Source organism: Lindgomyces ingoldianus (genome assembly GCF_010093535.1).
Source record: "Lindgomyces ingoldianus strain ATCC 200398 unplaced genomic scaffold BDR25scaffold_38, whole genome shotgun sequence".
Taxonomy (NCBI): Eukaryota; Fungi; Ascomycota; class Dothideomycetes; order Pleosporales; family Lindgomycetaceae; genus Lindgomyces; species Lindgomyces ingoldianus.
In genome coordinates this window covers 291541-310661 of record NW_022985199.1, presented here as the reverse complement: position 1 = coordinate 310661, position 19121 = coordinate 291541, and the positions used below count along the sequence as shown (strand labels likewise).

Sequence of the window (19121 nt, the reverse complement as noted above, 5' to 3'; positions counted from 1 at the left end):
GTTTGGGTGTTCTCAAGCCTGTGGCTCTGCCTTTCTGCACCTGTTGCATGCGACCCGGGTCCCCCGTTCGATGCCCTGGACGGCGCCCATACCACCCCCTCGAACCTGGGATTGCCGTTGAATCGACGCACGACTGAAGGGCCCTTTGCACCCATGCTCCTGCCGCCGCCGATTCCGCCTGTGCAGCAGTGGACGCTGCCCTCATGCTGCATGGGTCCCCCCTCGCTGTGGTAGAATGTGACAGGCGGTTTATTGTTCCATTCTACTCCAAAACGGGCCTTGGCTGGTGAAGGCCTTCTCCGCCGACTCGACTGCTTGCCATATAGAAACCTCATCTTCGCTTTGTTTCGGACCCTTCTGGCGTTTCATCCCCTTCCCTGCCTCCCCCGCCGCGCCGTGCATCGCTTTCCACCCCCAGATGTGCGTCAGCGGGCTAGTCGAGCTTCCTTACTTGATCGCGTTCCCGGCATTGCGCTGAGCACATACCGTTCTGTCGTTTCCCACCACATCCCAGCGTGACACCACGACCACGTCTGCCCTAGAAGAACAAGAAGAGAGTAAACGAAGGAGAATCAGTTAGCGGACGGAAGAGAGGCTGGGAAAAAAAAAGAAATTGCCAGGAAAATCGTGAGGGAGAGAGTAAGGTCTCGCGGCACTACTAGAGAAAGTTGGATAGTAGGCAGCAACCCTACTGGCTGGACTAGATATTCCTTTCCTGCAACCCACGACGCCGCTCGTTCGCTTTAGGGACCCACTTCCGGTAGCAGAGACGTCCTAGGCGAAGATCACGAAACCTTGAAGCCGGCCGTGGCGTCGAACTAGATCCGCGCCCGTTGAGCATCCCACTAGACGCGAGAGTAGCGAATTGGCGTGAAGGCTGGCAGTAGCTCGCGTTAGGCCACAAGACGACTGCGGAGAGTCCGGCGTGCTGTAGCGGTGCTCCAGAAACCCATCCGGCAAGCCCAGTAACCTTAATATCCATTCCACCTCAAGAGGACCGGCTACTGTCGCCTCTGATATCTCTTAACCACGCCATCCCCTCCTTCTGCATCCTGCCTCTCACCTTATATTTCTCTTGACTTTCTAGTCACTGCCCCAGCGCGCGGCACCCTTCCCGGTCTCCTGGACCCCTCTGGTTGGCTGGCCCCGCTACGCTCTCCTCACTGTTGAGCTACCCTCATCGTTGAGAAGCCCGTGACCATCCCCTTTGTTCATCAGCCGAGGCCACTACCACGGTTCGGCACAGAACTGCGGACACAGATAGGAGAGTGTGCTATGCCCCCAGAGTGAGAGGGAGAGTGAAATCAAGATCGGGCTCAGGCGAACCCGCGTTCTAGCCGCACGCATCAGGACGAGAGAGGACCGTCCGTTGCCGGAGAGGATTGCGCCATCTCCCGCCTGACAGCCAGGGTTGGGCGTGGAGACGACTCCGGCTCAGCGAGCGGGTGTTAATTTGGTGTCCCGCCGGGCAACGAGCGCACAAGGCACCGGCAACTCCAACATCTGCGTGGGGAGTCGACATCACCGAACGACTGCTTTGACCCCGACAGAGCACTGCAGTGGGACGGTGTGTGAGGCTCTCATCTGGCCTCTTCGCAGAGAGGCATTGTCGACGGCTGAAGTGTGGTGGGTCTCTTTCATCACCTTCACCACATCACCGCGCGCATCCTTGGGTCACAGCGCTCATGGGACTATATTCAACGCCTGCACTTTCTCCATTCCACCACTCCTTCCTCGACGCCCCCACAAGTTTGGAATTGAGCCTCCCCGGATAGGTGCGCCGTTGACGGGATCTTTGGTCCGGCCTATTGCCGTACGCTCATAGCACAATTCACTCCTGCTCAATTTGGAGCACCACGCTCGCTACCACGCTTGGAAAACTCGCGCCCAGCCCAATGCTTTTGCCCGCTATACAGGCCACGATTCCCCCCCATCCCGCGTTGCTTGCACTTTGGCCACCCACTGGAGTCCCAAATACCCCCTCCTCATAGTCTTCCCTCTGCCCGTCTTCGAGGCCCTTTCCCGCTGCATCTGGCCCCATCTTTGCATCATCTGTGAGCGGGCGGCGCCACAAAAGTAACCGTTCTTCGAGTTGTGGAAGTAGCTCCTCTCTCGCTTTGCACCTCCAAGGAAACCTCTAGTCTCTGGTCTGGTGTCCCGCCCTTTCTTCAACTCCTCTACCTCGTCAAGACGCGCTGAGAGCGCCACGGGAGCCTCACCGATACATCCTCAAGAAGGGGTCAACACCAAGGGGTCAACACCACATTTCTAGACACGCGTCGAGTACCGTGGGCGCGCTCCTACTCTTCCCCATGTACCACTTCACTGCTCCCCAGATCTACCAACCCCCGACGGTTTCATCGGGAACCCACTTGCGAAGGTACGACAGGAGCTCACCACGGCCTCAGAGGTCTCTCTCCATCGCCGTAAGGCCAACTACTGATCATGAACCCTCCAGTCACGACGTCACCCTCACGCTGCGCCAGCAACCAAAGGAGGCCCTAGTCACCACCGAAGGCAAGGAGAAAGGTAAGCCTGTGAAACCCAGGTGTCTAAAGATATAACATCGCTCACAAGTACCAACAATAGCACGCAAACCCGTTGACCCGCCCCCCATTATCCAGCTTACCGTCAAGCCGCAAGCCGATCCAGCCCAGTAAGTCAGTGCCTGTTATTCTCTCAACCGAGACTGATGCATCCCAGGCATTTCCTCCAGAGTCCCTATCTGTTTATGTGCACAAGCCTATACAAGGTTGACAAGGACGAGGCGTGGGATGGCAATGCGGGCAAGTCATTGGCCGGGTCTCTAGTCTCTTCCTTACACAGGCTGAAAGACGTCGACAACAAGGGTTCGCATCCCTTGCCATGGTTACATATCGTTACACTGACATATATTATGCCAAGATGGTGGATTCTTTGTGTTCGGAGACATCTCCGTCAAAGTACAAGGAACATTTCGACTGAACTTCAGTCTTTTTGACTTGCGCAAGTAGGTTGACACATGGAGCCTCATGTAGCTTGTCACTAACGACATAAAGGGATTCCCATGATGTTATGTATCTTGGGTCGATAACTTCCGAGCCTTTCCGAGGTAAGTAAAAATTACGCATGTATATGTGGACTGCTAACTTCCGAACAGTTCTCCTTCCGAAGGATTTCAAGGGAATGGATGAGTCGACATACCTATCCCGAGCTTTCTCCGATCAAGGAGTGCGTTTGCGTCTACGGAAAGAGCCACGAGCCATGATGTAAGTATGCCCAGACTAACCCTAAGCCTAATTGCTAATGATATGAAGGGGTAACAAACGGCCATACCCGTATGGCGTTGATTCCGCCACCCCGAATACTCCTATTCGGCCAAGCTTGCAGGAGTATTCACCCTACGGGGACGATTCACAATCCCCCGTGAAACGATTCCGTGCAGATACCGAAGACAGGAAAGAACAGTATCCAGATCACTCTGGAGCTGCATATCCGTCTAGCTACCCTTCGTCTCAATACCCAGTCAGGCAATCAAGTTTAACTGGCCTTCACAGCATGGCTGGATACCCAACTTTCGGGTCACTCACCACGGGAACCAGCTCGCCGTATCAATTCCGCACTAGCATCGGGGCTGCATCCAGCTACCTTAGCGATCCTCTCCTTCAAACGTCTGGTCCGAGTACAATGACCTCACATCAACGGTATCCCGAAATGCAGCAGCCACAGTACTCTCAGATGTTTTCATCGTATGCTCAACAGCGCGTTCCAACTACCTCAGCCATGTCTTTCCCGGATGATACAACAGGGCTGGGAAGATATCAGACGGCTTCTACTGTGGGTATGGGTGATGAGCACCGCCCTAGCACAGCTACAGGAGTGGCACCCGCGATAGCAATGGCTCAACAGACACCGCAATCGCAGCACTCATCCCACCCATCTCATGACTCCATAGGTTCTTCAAGAGGTGCGTCGTTCACCCATTCCCCTGAAATGATCCGAACCACTGGTTTCCCGGACCGTCTTCAGCTGGGGTCACAGCTGCCAACGCCGCATCGACAGCTCGGTCGCTATGACGATCAAGCGCAAATGACATCTGGTCTATATTCAAATCAAAGGAACAACTTCCAGGCCCCTCCTACTGAGTCAAGTTTGACAAGTCTTACAGATACTGGAGTAGTTCAGCATACACTCCACTACAACCCGGGCTTGAGTCAATCCACTGAGGAACATGGTGCTGACAGTCATTAAAGGCTGGAAATGGGCCGATCCTCGGCTGGGGACTCTTCCCGACACCCCGATGCAAATGTCTCGAACTTATTCGGAGATTCACCTCTTTTCGTCGCGTTCGCCTCAATAGAACGCAAATTCTCTCTTTTCAAGATTCATAACACGGCGTTTCCATGGAACCCAAAAAACGGGAATTGTTCATATCGGTGTTCTAAGTCCTCGATCGGAACGTCCTTGCATATGGGTGATCAGTGTACTATACATGTCTGGGTAGCACACATGTGGGTGGCTGGCGTGTCTGGCTTATTTCTTTTCTGCTGTGTATTGCTGTCCAACGTTTATCTCGATTTCTAGTCAGTGGCATGGTAGGCATGGGGTTAACTGGCGCTTACGGCATGGAAGCGGGGGCATTGGTCGGCGATTGGAATGGCTACCTTTCAAGGTTCGTGTGGAGTAGACACTCCACCTTTACGAAAAGGGTGAGGTATGATCTTTCATAGTAATCGACAATATCTGTTGTTCATACGTGTGCTTTGAATATTGGTCACTGTTCCCGATTTGGAAAACATTGCGATCATCGCGGACTGGCGCTGTTCAATTGAGATTACACGAATGCAGCTAGCGGCATTGTGGTAGCATGTCTTGTTTGCCACTGCTTTCCAATTGAGATCATTAGGTGGTTGATCGCATGCCCATGTCAGACACCATCAGCACATATACACATGTGCAGCGACCACCGTCCTAGTCTCAAGCAACGGAGGATGTAGGTAGGAGAAGATAAGGACTAAAGTGCAAAAGTACGCATGGCCCGCACATATCAGCTCTCATAACCGATCAACTGTAGCTCTCTTGATCTAGGAACCGACCTCCGACAAAATAATGCCCGAAAACACAAGCTTCCAGCCTCGTCACATGCAAGAAGGGCCGCAGACGCAGAAGGTCGTTGTGAGCCGTGGATTGCATCTCAACTTAAACTTTTGGCGCGGCCACGCCACATCTTCTGTTTCAGGCATAGCGATGGCGTGGATGAACACTCGCGATTGGGATCGCGAATAATGACGTGCAGGTAACTGCAGCAGGATTCAATCATGTGATTTAGCTCCGTTTCCAAGCTTGGCGGGCTGTGAAAGGTTAATTGGTTGCAGGGGATGAAACATCGTGGTGAGGCTGGACCACTTCTTGAACTCTCGATTCTATTGCCTATAATAAAGGGAATTTAAGAAACACTCCAAAAATGTCAATCCACCACCCCCCCAAAGCCCCACGGCAAATCTCAGTCTTTCAAAGGTCAAACCGCCGACCTCAATTGCCGCGTCACTTATCCACCAACACCACCAACAACCGCCTTCTCTAGCCATGTCCCACAACCCCTCACATCTTGATGAGCAAACTCAAGTACCGAACAGCACCCCTCAAATCCTTTAAAGGTACCAATTTGAAGTGTATGCAGTCTTCACCGCCACATGCATATTTGCAAGGGATTGCGGCCCGGTTTAGCCTACGCATGCCGGTCCCTTAATCTGAGTATGCGAGCGGGAATGGGGGCACAACGTGGTTTGAGGGTTGTTGTGCTGGGGTATATGGGTCGGAAAGCTTAATTGCCAGAAGGAGAATTGTTGGGGGGAGGGAGAATTATCAGATTGTGTGGTTTTTTTCGGAGAAATAATTTTGCTGGAGGTCGTCGCTTGGATGTATTGTCCGTAGCTTTTTTGTGGCTTGCAGAGTATGGTGTGAGTCGGAGAATAAATTATTCTTGTGTCTCTACTGAGGGTGGAGTGTGTTTTGCAAGCTATACTACAAAATTTAAGTCTATCTAATAAATTTTCTGAAAATGTGCTGTAACTAAACTAACTGTAGGTGGCATGTGATCGATAGAAGTTATCATGTTCTTCTGAGACACAGTGGCCGAGGAAGAGCTCATGTGGATTACGGAATCTAAAGGAGCAAGTTACTGTATGGAAAGTGCTGAGGAAATCTCATATGACACAGAAACCACTTGCATTGCCCTCCTTCTCTCGGCAGTAACGGTACTTCAGCTTGAATTCACCACTGTCACCCTCCTCGGTTCCAATCTATACCAGAGGTATCGAGATCTAGCCTCCGATTCAGATGTTTATCTTGAGCGCTACCCCATTTGCCGAGTCTGGGTTTGGTGATGAACCCGACTCACCACCACTCAATATCTTCGCTGTCCAGGATGCTCGTTAGGTCCTGTGTGGACCCGAGAATATATTGATCGCCCATGCCTGGATATATGACTTAAAGGCGGCAGTGTTGAAAGGATAGTTGGGGTACAAGATAGAAAGACTTCTCTAAAACGGGCTGTATGTGAAAGAGATCGATGTTTGGAGGCAAAATGAGCCGGCTTCCTTGTCATATGAGCACATTAACTTCGGCAACACTATATTTCAGATCTTGGACCATGTGCAGCGATTCCCCAAAGCAGTTGGTGGTAATGGTGATGGTGCTGGTGCTGGTGCTGGGTTTATATTCTGCTCCCCGGCACTTATTGAAAGTAGTCTCCCCATTATCTCGAACCAGAATCTGGTATATCGTTCCGTATCTCCAGGATTCACGCAGGGAAGAGGTGAATAGCCATTATAGATGATGACCAGTGCTAAACGATGAGCCTTATATATCCGAAAGACCAGGGCAGTGGTTATCAAAACGGAGAATAGGTGTTTAAAAAAGTAGTCAAGGAGTGTAGACCTAATAGTAGCCTCAACCAAACATTTCTCTCGCGCTCTTGTGTTCCAATGATTTTTGAATGTCTTGCGAATGAGAGTAAGAACTAAAGGAGGGATCCAGATCAGTCAAGGGATTGCACGAGATGGTACAGCTAAATAACTTGATCATTAAAGCTAAACATCTAAAGTCCTAAGCGAGCTGTTCATCAGGTATAGAGGGAGTCCTCTCCACGTCCGCTAGCCTTTCCTGCTGTACAATTTGGTGCCTTTCTTGTAAGGCTTCAGCCTCGTCGGTGCTTATGAGCGATGTGATCGGGTAATGACCCCAGTGAAACCCAGTGTGTCCAACCGTTAGTTACGGAGCCTTTTGGAGGCTGTATAGTACAGTTACGGAAGAGGAGGCTGTTACTAACTAACTGTACGGAGGAGATGACGTCAGTGTACGGTTAGGATACAGTAACTGAAGTATATTGAAGTATTATGAAGTAATTGCGCTGAAGCTAAAGACTATACCCAATTAGGAAGTTGTGATACCCCTTGTGAGATCTACTGTTGTTGATCTTACTGTTTTAATGTACTCTGTAAGCTTAGTCAGCTTACTAGTAACAGCGTTGTTACGTAACTAATTCTTCTGCAGTTGAAGAGCCTCTATTGTCGACCGCGTTGTTGATTGGGATAGGAATTGGGACATTATAATGGGCAAAAGAATAACGTAGATGGCATAGTTGCTGAATTTGTTAGAAGATTGCTAACAAAACAGGCAATAACGGCATTCTCCGCATTAATCTCCGAACACGAGCCCCCTGGCCCTCAGCAACCTGCCTTCAACCGCCCAAAACCACCAAAAATCCTATATAACTACCGTAAACGGTTAGTACAGCAGCCTCATGTATAGTACAGTATACTGAGTAGATGCCCTGTACGTACGTACGTGACCAAAATCAGTGTACTGCAGTACTGTACTATTAGGTGTACTAACGGTTGGACACACTGGTGAAACCTGTTAATATTCACTGAGCTGAGATTGTCTTCTCTGGACGTATGGGGGGATTGAGTGGTAAAGAGTGCTTTTGTGGGACCATGAAAAGCATTCGCTGACCTGAGAATGTTTCTTGTTCTTCTTCATTTTCTGGTTTGAAGTTCTAGCAATTGACTAACGCTTCGTAAGTTTGGGATCTCCATTGTGCAGTCGCAGACTGATCTTGTGCCTGCTTCTTGTTTGTTCAATGCAGGTATTGCTGTTCCCTGTGAACTGCTCTGGGTACGGCCGTTCACGCTAGGAAGGAACTGTCTCCTGCTTTTCACTATAGTCATCGCCTACACACGAATAAGCACTCAAGTGCTCTAGGAATTTGGGACCAAATGATACTCATAAACTAAGGCACAGCAACGTCTAGCGCAATGAAAATCAACCGCACACAGAGATATTTGACGAGGAGACATACCTTCCTCTAAATACATATGTGTCCAGGTCGAAACATTGCGAACCACGCTTTAATTTAATCTATGGTTTAGCACTGGAAGTCTGGTATAATATCTGAAGCAAACAGTTGATCTGGGCTCCTCTTGGAATAAGTTATTTGTGATGGGGCCACTCGCATATGGGTTTCCAAGGATGCTACGGGCACTTCAATGATGCAGTAAATGCCACTATCATGTAATGGTTAGTTTGAGAATATAAATGCCCTCGAAACACTAAGATGAAGTTTCCATACTTAACTAGTATCTTGCACCTCCTGTTGTCTTTCACGCAGGCCTAAATTCTGGGAAACTACCCAAGGTTGAAAGTGGTTAGGTAGCCAAGTGATGCTCAACGAACTGGCAGGCCCGGTACCTCAACTAACTAACCGATGGTACATCTCAGAGAACCCATCGTTCAACATTTGCTGCTACGTATTCATATTACGCATTTATGTTAGCTGCCCGACGTGATCCGAATGAAGCCAGCCGTACCCAAGGCTACTTTGCGGTTGCTGGTTGAATACCTCATGTATCACTGCTGAACATGAGACATCAACAAAATTGATGGGTTTCCAGCGACACACGGAAGCTTGATAATAACAGAAAACGTGGCTTTCCTGAGAAGCTTTGGTTTGTTATGGTACTTTATTCTCTGGTGTGCCAAATGACCTTTCGTCCGTTCCAGGTTCAAATATCTCCATATTGTGTCTGATGCTTCACATCTTAATATCCTGTGGTATGTGACCTAGATTTCCGAGGTTTTCACTCCTTGTAATAACTAATCTGGAAGACCGTCTAGCCACAAGTAAGCAACTACTCAGCCGTTGATCGAGATGGAAACTACTCACCGTTTTAAATAGGACTACACTGTGGGACTACAAAAGATAACCAGGTATTACATCCACTACGTTCTCGTCATTCGACTGAAAGAATTTTCAAGGAAGTTTCTCAACTTGTAAAGCCGGATAATGGCCCTGTGAATATCGACATCGAATGTCTTACTAACATTAAGGCGCATACAGTACCTAGACGCGCTATATGGAAAGGAGCTTTATAGAACTCTTTCTATGACTTTGGTAATCACCGTACCTAAAGTATGATCTGACGTCGCCCTGGAGTTCACGCTGCACTGTCTGGATGACCAGCCTCAACGAAGTTGATCTTCCTCAGTTGGAACGGACTATTGTTACAATAGAATCAGAAGCAGCAGCACTATATACTCTTAATTCTATGATAGATTGAACATTGCAGACTTCCAAGCCAACGAATTTTGCCGAACGTCACTTAAACTAAAATTAGGGAGGGTGTTGCAAGGTTTTACCTTTCTGTGAATAGCAGCTTCCCCAGCAGCAAATAATATTATCTCTGCCTACCTCCCCATTTCAACACGATTTAGGACACTGAGCAGGATATGTGTGATGGTGAACTCTATATCAGACTAGGATTATCCATGAACATTAGAAGCTGAGTCAGTGCTAATATAAAACGGTTGCTAGATATCTTTCTCTCCAACGAACATGTGATCTTATTGCAGATCTAGTACAAGAAATAAGATGGAGTGTGAGGTCCACTTAAAGGTACGTACCCCTCCATCACCGAAGACCACATCAACTGACAAGTTGTCCGGCAGCTGCAGCCAAGGGTCTCAAAGAGAATGGATGCATACCCATACATCAACGCAAGGGGTCGTAGGGGTTCTGGAACCGACTTCCACGCTCTCTTCTGGGCTAAAAAGCGTCACGAGCATGAACCCTATGTGTGGAAATAGTCTGGCACCGAATATGCCAAGAAACTGGCCGACTGACTGACCAAAAAGGGGAAAGACCTATGCACGTCATCTCCAGCCCATTGAAGTATTAAGCTCTTCTGGATGATCCGGCTTTGTGAGGCAGAGGTAGCACATGTCGACCTCCTTGCTTTCAATTAGAGTATAGGTCCTTAGCAATCTACACATAAGGTAGCTACCGCCATTCTGCCTACAAGACATCTTTAATCCATACCAGTCTGTATACAAAGAGGCTAAGCTAGAAGTCAATGTGGATCTCTGTCCAAGGGAACCTTCTAAGCTCGTAGCAGATATCTGTTTGGGAGACTTTATCATGAAGCTGAGGTTATGATTAAGATATCTTTACAGTCATCCCTAGATTTCACGTGCACTATTGGCGGCACTCCTTACGGGTCTGTAACCGAACTTTATCATGAGTATGATGGCCTACTCGCACGCATCGTCGCGACCGTTCTCTCTTCGTCCTGACATTCGGATGGCGAAACATTTTGAAGCTGTGAACGTGGAAAGGACTGCTGATATTCGTTCGGACATACTTCTCTTAAGCTATGATTCCACTCATTCTTTACCCGCCTTGTGGCCGTTGATGTCTAGGAACAAAGGTTTTACCGAATGAACGCTGGAGTTGTGGTCGTTTTCTTGACAGTTGAGGGAGTACCTGTACTACGCTTACCCCCAACCCAATTGGTTTCTCATTAGTTTAGAACGTTTATTATTATAAACGTTATGTCTCTTGCCACTTCTTTGCAAGCCAAGCATCATATTCTCTGCCATCATCACGACCTTTCTTTCATTTACTATTATCCAAATTACAGCTCCTACCTCTATGGATGGGTATCAGGCTCAGCCACTATACACGATTTCATATCTCAACTCACCAACGACTAAATGATTTCAAAGTAGCAACATGCGTGCACTGCACGGAAAAAGTAATCCGCGAAGTTTGACAATAAACGATGAAGATTCTCTAAACTTTCCCAAGCTGTAGAGCACATACATCCACTGAAGCTTAAGAATGACAGAGCTATTGTCCTAGGTAAGGGCCCAACCAAGTTTTCGGAGACCCTAGGCTGCATTTGGCTTCTCTGGTAGAGAGATTGAATATTCGGTGCTTATTCTAACGACTGCTCTCTTTTTCTAGGAATCTGATAGGGTGCCTAAGAACTTTTGATATGAGGTATGGTTTAGTAGGTGTATCCAACCACTGAAGGAGAAAACCTATGTTTAATTCGAGCAGGCACAAAGCTCGAGACGACTTGCTTGCCAAGAAATGATGGAAGACATTTCGTGCGGGCGTACATGTATCTTGTTGAGCGAAAGAATTGGAACTCCCCGAAGAGCTTTGAACAGTAGTCTAAAGCCTGCAGAGGATGAGCCTACTGGGAGGGATGAATGCACCATCGCCCATCGATAGGTACAAACTTCTCGACAGTATGAATCGTCCAGTGAAGGAATAACACCAACCATAGCTAGCACTTCTCGGGCAGAGACGCTAACAAGATCATGTCTAACACGTTGAAGCTTGTATATAAGCCACTAAAACCCCTATATATTGTAATCGGCGAGCTAGCCCTTCACGGGAAGACGTCAGTTTCTTGAACCTAAGATTCAAGAATCTGGGCAGACATTGACAGCGGGGTTGAAAAGTCTTTAAAAATTGTAGCATAACGCTACAACACAAAAGAACGTTTAAGGAAGTTGGAAAAGTAACATTATGGTTTGGTATCATTAATCAAGTTTCTTTCCGGGGTCTGGAAAAACAGGCACCCGAGACCAGTGTCACGTCAATCTAAGTGAGGAAGATATGGGAAGCCGAAAGGGAAGAAAAAGACAGAGGAGAGAATCCATAGCCCCAGAACCCAACCACGCCCTCTACCCACTCGCCGCCATCTCCCTGGTGTCCTCTTTAACCCCTAACGCATACAGCTGCTTCGGATACCCATCAATATCGCAACTCGCAAATCTCCACCACCCCTGATGCCACCACGCACTCACCCTCACCATCAAAAACCTTATCACTTTCGGCATTGGTGGCCACTCCTTCCAATACCCATCCTCATACGTTCTATCAAAGTTCAAAAATAAGAACGGAACGCAATCCGCATATCCAGCCTTCGTCACCGTGTTTTTGCCCCAGGCGGCGAAGATAGGAGCGGCGGCGGGTGCGTCTCCAGAAGAGGCGAGAGCAGCGATGACAGAGATTTCAGAGTGGAAGTGGGTGTTAAGGGGTTCTTCGATTTCCTTGAGGATGGACATAATGGTGGAGGGGTTCAGGTCTGCAGGAGAGGAGAGGCTAGTTAGGTAGGTGTTGAATTTTGCGAGGGGTGGGAGTAAGGCTTCTGTTTGTTGGTGAAGATTGAGTTAGCTGCGATCTCCATTCTCATTGAGGTGCAATCGGAAGGTGGTAAAGAATACTGACCGTGTTCGTCGTGGGTCTGTCCCCATATCTCCTTGTCGTCCTTGCCAAGTACTTCCACAACTTTTGGGAAGAGATTCTCTTCCTCATCATCGTGATGGGACTTGACGAACTTGAACCAGGCCAAGCAGTATCCGACAAAGTCTGGATAGTCCTCTGGCTTAACATGTGGAGCTTGGAGGTATATTGTGTTGTAGCCTCGAAGGACGGCATTGTGGAGCAGAGCCATATGCGATGCGCCTTTCGTCCAAGTATCGTTCTATTGAAGTTTTCCGTTAGCTATGGGTTTGATGGGTAAAAGTTTGGAATGGAGCTTCGGAAGCCTCACTAACCTTCCCGGTCTCCACCATCGGCGTCTTCACCATCTTCAACGGGCCATCTGCCCATGGCTTCCCAGGTGTTGTGGCTGTCTGTTCAGCCATTAGTGGACTTTGTAAGTATTCTCTTAGGAAAACAGCGATGGCCACAGCAAGAAGCGGGAAAATATATGAGAGCTTCAAACCAAGCATTGTAGCATGAGCGGGGTTTGAGGCTGTTGGGTGCTTCAAATCCCGATGGTGGGCAAGCATGCGGCATGCCATTGCCTCGCTACAATTGGATCGTACCCCGGCCTCAAACAAGGGTGGCGTGATGCTTCAGCCTCATCAAGATAAGAGGCTTTTGGAATCGCCACTACAGTATTGCAATCTGCAGCATCGAACATGATGCAATGATCTGATTGTGATGGACGAGTTGCAGCTCAGAGTAATGTTAGGGAGCTGAACACTTCCATTGTGCCAAGCCGCTAAGGAACTCTTAGACGTTCCGTCCTTAATTCTTCACGTAGGATCCTGGTGGGCGGGATCAGAATAAATGAACAATTGAACTATGTGGTATCGCTGAATGTGCTCCCGCGTAATTAGTTCCCCTAAAACGCCAGGATTGCTCAAAACTAAGAAAACCCAACCATCACTTGTCCTTCTTCGACATTTGTAGAGCATCCTCCAGCTCCTCACTTCCCGGAGTTGTTGTCCCGCTCCCCATCTCCCATCCGTCTCCGGTACTGCTTCGCCTTCTACCCCTCTCTCTCATTGTGTCTCGAATCTTCTTGCTGACTGCGTCTAAACTATCCTTTCCATCCAGAGTGCTGAAGGCTTTGAGTGAGAAACCACCAAGCGAACCGTGCCTACTGCGACTTTTCTTGGGAGTCGAAGGCCGCGTGGAAAAGAAATCCGTATTAGAGAGGTCTCTGAAAGACTCGTTTCGGGGTAAGTGTTTCGATGGCGAGTCTTCGCTTGTTGGCGATGTAGGAAATGAGTATGTTTCGCTTCTGGGTTGGCCTCCAGGGCTTTGCGGCGGAGAGTGCGAGAAAGGGTCGGTGATAATCCGCTTTGAGTCAAAGTCTGGGAACATCTCTGGCCCAAGGGTATTGATAATGGTATTGACGCGTTCTGTCAGAATCTCGCGCCTCTTCTGAAGTGCAATGAGCTCATTGTTCGACCAGGGTGAAAGCATCTTTACTAGTGGCCACAGAGACTTCGCAATGTCCATGCCAACTTCGCCAAATCGAAGGGCGGCATAGGTAATTGTTGGAAAGACGATGACTTGAGCCAGAACGAAAAGCTTGAGAGGGACCCACTCGGGGATATAACCCTGAACTCGATTTCGGTGGCACCAGTAGGTGAAGATAACAATCCAGAAGGTGTAGGTTATGGGCGCAATGGCGATAGCAACCAGGAGCTTCCATGTAGCCATGACATCTCTTGCTTGAATTTTGACACTGGATGCTGCAAGGGCCTCCTTCGATTTCTTGATGGAAATGACCTTGCCACAGAAGAAAACGAAGGCGAATAGAGTGAATCCGGGGATAACAAAGATGGAGAGCACCATTAACTTAAGCGTCCTGTAGACCAGGAGCCACATGATCATAAAGATATTCATCTTCGCATACTGGACCTGGTGATCTCGGAGGTTAAGTGCGAGAAGGCGCTTGTTGTAGGCCTGGACAGATTTCTTCAGGTCGACAATGCGCGGATCGTCTTTATATTTCGCATAACCCTGGACCAGGCGGCGATTAAGCTCAACTACCATAGGTAGAGGGAGCTTCTTACCCTTTGGATTGTACAACCGACGTACAGCCTGAATCAACTAACACGCGGAACGTTAGATCAAGAAATGCAGAGTCTAAGCCACTTTTACTTACCATGAGGGTATCGTAATCTGGTGTTTGTACTGTGACTGAAACAAGAGCCTGTCGAACCATCTCCAACATTGTTCCGATAGCCTCGCGCCTTCCTCCATGGCTGTACTTCTCCACGAGCTCCATTGGGACATCAACGGGAGTACCGAACTCGATAACAGCCCTTGAGCGGAATTTGTGGGCATGGAAGTAGTTCATGCCAACAGGGATGATTTGCAAGTTGCAATCGGGCTTGGACTCCATCGTCCCCAGCGCCATGATTGCAACTCCAGCTGGGTATAATCAGTAAGAGTCAGGTTTAGTAGTAGCGCACACTGTACCTTTCAGGGGTAAAAGTTCGGTGCGGTCATGACTACCTCCTTCAGGAAAGATGCCAACGCTACCCCCTTGGTGGAGGACTTCGTGAACAGCATCATAGACCTCTCTTTGGTTCATCTTCGGAGCGACTTTGAAATTGATGCCTTCAAATCCGGGAGCAGGTCCTTTCCTTGCCTCAGCTCCATCGACAAATTGGCCTTCCTCGGTCATATCGTCTCGGCCGGTAAGCTGCTGCATGGGAATACCACCTTTGAATGGGCGCTTTAGTCTTAGTTCCTCCGGGCCTAAGATTTCCTGGATCTCTGCGTTCGAGGCGAGATTGTTCACAGGTGGGAGACTAAGGGTACCACCTGCTTGAAAATCTTTACTTTCAAAATCGGTCCCAATACCTCTGATTAGGCAAGGGTCATTGACGGGATCTGGAAGGTATATCTTCCCAACGGCGGATTTCGTTGAATCCATCGCTCTACCAACAGGAACCGAGCCGGCAAGCCCAGCCATTGCGCCAATGAACCTCCTCTTCATGGACTTTTCGGCGATTAGGAAATGGATTCGACGATCGGACTCCTTCTTCACGACTCGCATCAGGATCAGAGGGTCGACAAACTGTTGTCGGCGTTAGCCAAGCGAGCCAGCCAAGGGGGCCTCTGCCCCATACCTGATTTGCGTGCGGAGCGCACACAAACAGCACCGGACCATGCTTGGGCACCTTCCACGAGCTCCTTGGATGCACCTCCCGGAAGAACAGATCAACCAGGATAGAAAAGACCCACAAGAAGGCATCGTAGACATAGTTGTTCATGTACCCGATCTTCTTCTTCGCCATCATGTGCTCGTGTGACCCGTCAGGGCGCTATGACTCGAGAAGGTCTTGCGTGGTGTATTATTGTACTCGATGCGATGGAGAGTTCGGAGGTTCGCCGTTACGCTTGTTTGCATGGGATGGGGCTCGGGCGTCGCTAAGTGAATGTTCTGGAAGTTTGCAGCCTGGGCAATGTACGTCAGAGGCCACGCCTTCACACGAGCGGGTCGGAGAGCATACACATACTCGTGATAGATATGTATGAGGGGGAATGAAGCGGTGCGCGGCGGTCCGTCAACGGGTCAGGGCATGATATGAATAATTCCTTCTCTGCAACGAAGGGACACCTTCCCAAACAGAACCCAGAAGCCGAGATCCGGCGACGGAAGGAAAGTGCTGAGGATGACGACAGGCTGGAGAAGCGAATTTTGAGGCGCTACAGCTGTTGTTGAGCTCGGGTATGTGGAGATGCAGAAGGGCCGACGGATGGGACTTAATTTAGGGAACCAGCGGGTGAAGCAATTGTGACAGCTAGGGGCGGGCTGGGGTGGCGTTAGGCGGGGTAGAGTACGGGAACATCGCTCGTCTCTTGCATGTCAAAGGCATGGCTACAAGGCTTGGACAAATACACAGAAACTGGTTTCAGAGCATGGGGGATCCGATAAGACCTCCGGAGTGAGGTACTTCTGCATTCCAATATCGTACTTTCTCAGATCACGTCCACTATACTTCGCACGCTCTAGCAGTCATTCGTCTGGTGGTTACATATTTAATAAAAAAAAACACAGGGAGATGGAGGTACTAGTATTGATATTGAGTTATGTATTAAACTATTGGAGAGTTCTATACTCCATATTTGGACGCTATCTTATGTATATCTAAGCTTGGGACTCTGGCAGAAATGCCAAGCCATGATTACCGCCCTTGATGCAATCTGAACTGAGAAGGTAAAAGATATTTACATCTCGAAAGAGTCCTAGGAGGACATGGAAGTGGGTGAATAAAGTTAAATGCCAGTGGCACTTATCGAGGCCTATGAAATTACCATATCCTTGCCAGGACCGCAACAGCGACTGCGCCAAATATAGAAAAGGATGTGGCCTTGGTATTGGTAGCGGCGCCAGTGAAGAGAGGAGTGCCCGGCGAGGTTGCGTTAACGGGTGGGCTGACAGGAACCGTTCCACTGGGGTTTGTTGGGACAGCCGGTGGTGGAGCGATTGGTGCCGACGTAGGAGGGACATAGATGGTAACAGTCGAACTCGGGGTGCATGTACATACACCAGTCCCGCCAGACTGCGGGGCGAAAACTCCGCCCGGAACCACAGAAGTGAAACTTGGGGCCGCACCCTGCGTCGAGGATGGTACTGGATTGTTTGCAGAGCTGCCGCTTGACGTTGCTGGCTTCGCATTTGAAGCGCCACTGGATGCAAACGTCGCTGTTGCGGTTGACGGAGCGGCGGTCAAGGAAGAGCCACTGGCAGCAGCACCACTAGAGGAGGCGCTGGCGATAGAGGAGGTGGCCTTTGCGGAAGAGCTAGCACTCGGGGAAGCAGAAGACTTTTGGTCACCCTTGGTGTCTGGAAGACGACCCTGCTTGATCATCAAAAGCGCTTGAGTTACCTCGAGTGCTGATAACTGCTGGCCCACTCCAGCAGTTCCGTCCCAGCCTCCGGTGTACCACTTGCTTCCGCAGGACACGCCATCTTTACCCCCTGAACATGACTTGGCAGCTGCGACAGCAGACTTTCGAAGGTAGTTCGTTATCTTGTCTTTGGTGAAGGGGGCTAGGAGCGCTGTCTTTGCCATGAAGCGGGCGAGGTAAGCTTTGAAGCTCTGTTGGTCCACGTTACACTTTCGGCCAGTCTGACCAGTCTCGCACGCCTGCTCAAACATAATGTCGGTTGCATTGTCGAATGGTTTGAAGAAAGTGGCAGTGTGATCAAGGAGGCCAGCCGTATGCTTTTGCCAGGTCTCGGAGCCTTTCGTATAGGCATACATAGCCGCTGCGCCATGGAGATAGATACCGACGTTGTAGCTCCACTCTGTGTGATCTGCGTCGGAGCAACCCTTTTTGTCGTCTGTTCCGTCGAAAACCGCATATTGATCATTAATCAAGCCAACAGCCTTGGTCCAGTCCCAAGTCTTCACTGCCCAGTCAGAGTATGTCTTATTTCCAGTGTATGAAGCTAAGCGAGCAGCAAGCGCAAAGAAGGCTCCGTTGGAAATTGAGTTCTTGTAATCGTAGCCATAGCTGTTCTCTGGGTAGATCTGCCACTTTAGGCCACCTCCACAAGATGTTGTATCCCACCGAGAAGCGATGTTGTCGAAGCAGTTCTTCACAACTTCGAGATATGTCGCCGGGGCTGCATTGGGCTCAGGGAATGAGTACTCGAGTGCGGACATGATACCGAGGGCCCAGAAGGCTTGATCATCGTTTCCCTAAAGAGAGTGTCAGCTCATCTGCTACTTCCCGTTGCATTTTCCAAAAAGCGCACCTCTTGGTCCTTTCGCCACGGAAGGAGGATGTCGTTGTTTGGGCCATAGTTTGACACCAGCGCCTGGGTCAAAGTATTGACATAGGATTTGTCCCCGGTAAATGAGGTGTATTCAATAAGCCCTCCCCAAGCGGCACCCGCTTCCCACCAGTAGTGCGGCTTTGGAAATATACCAACATCGTTTTCGGGGGTACCGGGGGCGCCGTTCTTATAGTAAGACATCAAGCCAGCAGCGTACTTCGCAGTCACGCTCCGAATTGAAGCTGCCAAATTCTTAGCACTCTATTTCTAGATATCTAGGAGATCAACCGACCTTCATCGTCAGGGTTGAACTCAATACCGCTCACGAAAGACGTAAAGGGAAGGAGCACAGCTCCGTACGAAAGGAAGAACTTCATGGCGAATGGAAACGAAAATGGAAAAGTAGAGGGCAAAGAGTGTGGGTGCTGTAAAGCAAACGAACGGAGTGTGGAAGAAGACCCATGATGCGGACCGGGAGCATGATAAATAAGAGTCGGGCGGTGTTTGCTCTCACGGCGAGGCACATGCGGCGGGCCCTGAGCAGTGAATGCCACTGAATGGCGATGATGCTGGCCCTAGAGCGGGGCCTTGCTCGCGGCTCCCTGTAAACGGACCAAATTTGGTTAGCGGGCGTTTCGAAACACAGGAACAGGAAAGTCAAGAGCCAACCACGCCGAGCCGCCATGTTTCAGGGCACGATCAATTTATTGTCATCATCACCAATGTCCGTCGCGGACTCCTGAAATC

At 49.5% G+C, this 19121-nt stretch overlaps 6 protein-coding genes across 6 annotated transcripts; 2 read left to right on the top strand and 4 right to left on the bottom strand.

Annotated features, from left to right (window-relative positions):
- Positions 1-2312: 2312 nt before the first annotated feature.
- On the top strand, positions 2313-4230 carry BDR25DRAFT_318374 (uncharacterized protein; the record flags this gene model as incomplete). The annotated part of the gene is made up of 8 exons (XM_033691740.1): positions 2313-2380; positions 2459-2529; positions 2578-2656; positions 2704-2849; positions 2905-2989; positions 3039-3091; positions 3140-3248; positions 3297-4230. The coding sequence occupies 8 exons, from the start codon at positions 2313-2315 to the stop codon at positions 4228-4230; spliced, it is 1545 nt and encodes a 514-aa protein (XP_033542357.1).
- A 5961-nt stretch (positions 4231-10191) lies between these two features.
- BDR25DRAFT_360462 (uncharacterized protein) lies at positions 10192-10920 on the bottom strand (the record flags this gene model as incomplete). The annotated part of the gene is made up of 6 exons (XM_033696256.1): positions 10192-10273; positions 10343-10483; positions 10527-10572; positions 10613-10716; positions 10753-10834; positions 10884-10920. 6 exons carry the CDS (start codon positions 10918-10920, stop codon positions 10192-10194), a joined length of 492 nt encoding a protein of 163 aa, XP_033542356.1.
- A 53-nt stretch (positions 10921-10973) lies between these two features.
- Positions 10974-11993, top strand: BDR25DRAFT_360461 (uncharacterized protein; the record flags this gene model as incomplete). The annotated part of the gene is made up of 8 exons (XM_033696255.1): positions 10974-11084; positions 11213-11251; positions 11335-11492; positions 11558-11588; positions 11644-11729; positions 11757-11789; positions 11828-11892; positions 11938-11993. The coding sequence occupies 8 exons, from the start codon at positions 10974-10976 to the stop codon at positions 11991-11993; spliced, it is 579 nt and encodes a 192-aa protein (XP_033542355.1).
- A 22-nt stretch (positions 11994-12015) lies between these two features.
- On the bottom strand, positions 12016-12981 carry BDR25DRAFT_239492 (uncharacterized protein; the record flags this gene model as incomplete). The annotated part of the gene is made up of 3 exons (XM_033685682.1): positions 12016-12482; positions 12563-12818; positions 12892-12981. 3 exons carry the CDS (start codon positions 12979-12981, stop codon positions 12016-12018), a joined length of 813 nt encoding a protein of 270 aa, XP_033542354.1.
- Positions 12982-13507: 526 nt separating this feature from the next.
- On the bottom strand, positions 13508-15882 carry BDR25DRAFT_328556 (CTR1 suppressor protein; the record flags this gene model as incomplete). The annotated part of the gene is made up of 4 exons (XM_033692394.1): positions 13508-14686; positions 14742-15010; positions 15059-15662; positions 15715-15882. 4 exons carry the CDS (start codon positions 15880-15882, stop codon positions 13508-13510), a joined length of 2220 nt encoding a protein of 739 aa, XP_033542353.1.
- An 817-nt stretch (positions 15883-16699) lies between these two features.
- On the bottom strand, positions 16700-18907 carry BDR25DRAFT_306638 (uncharacterized protein). Its single transcript, XM_033690676.1, has 3 exons — positions 18667-18907; positions 18354-18616; positions 16700-18297 (listed from the first exon to the last, which is right to left on the bottom strand). Exons 1-3 carry the CDS (start codon positions 18749-18751, stop codon positions 16900-16902), a joined length of 1746 nt encoding a protein of 581 aa, XP_033542352.1. The 5' UTR covers positions 18752-18907; the 3' UTR covers positions 16700-16899.
- Positions 18908-19121: the final 214 nt, after the last annotated feature.

What these genes read in the sequence shown, in the direction of transcription:
- BDR25DRAFT_306638 (XM_033690676.1), bottom strand. Translation starts at nt 18,751, where the DNA reads ATGAAGTTCTTCCTTTCGTACGGAGCTGTGCTCCTTCCCTTTACGTCT. An exon ending in GTTCAACCCTGACGATGAAG is followed by an intron (nt 18,617 to 18,666) that starts GTCGGTTGATCT and finishes AGAATTTGGCAG; the next exon opens with CTTCAATTCGGAGCGTGACT. An exon ending in CGTGGCGAAAGGACCAAGAG is followed by an intron (nt 18,298 to 18,353) that starts GTGCGCTTTTTG and finishes CACTCTCTTTAG; the next exon opens with GGAAACGATGATCAAGCCTT.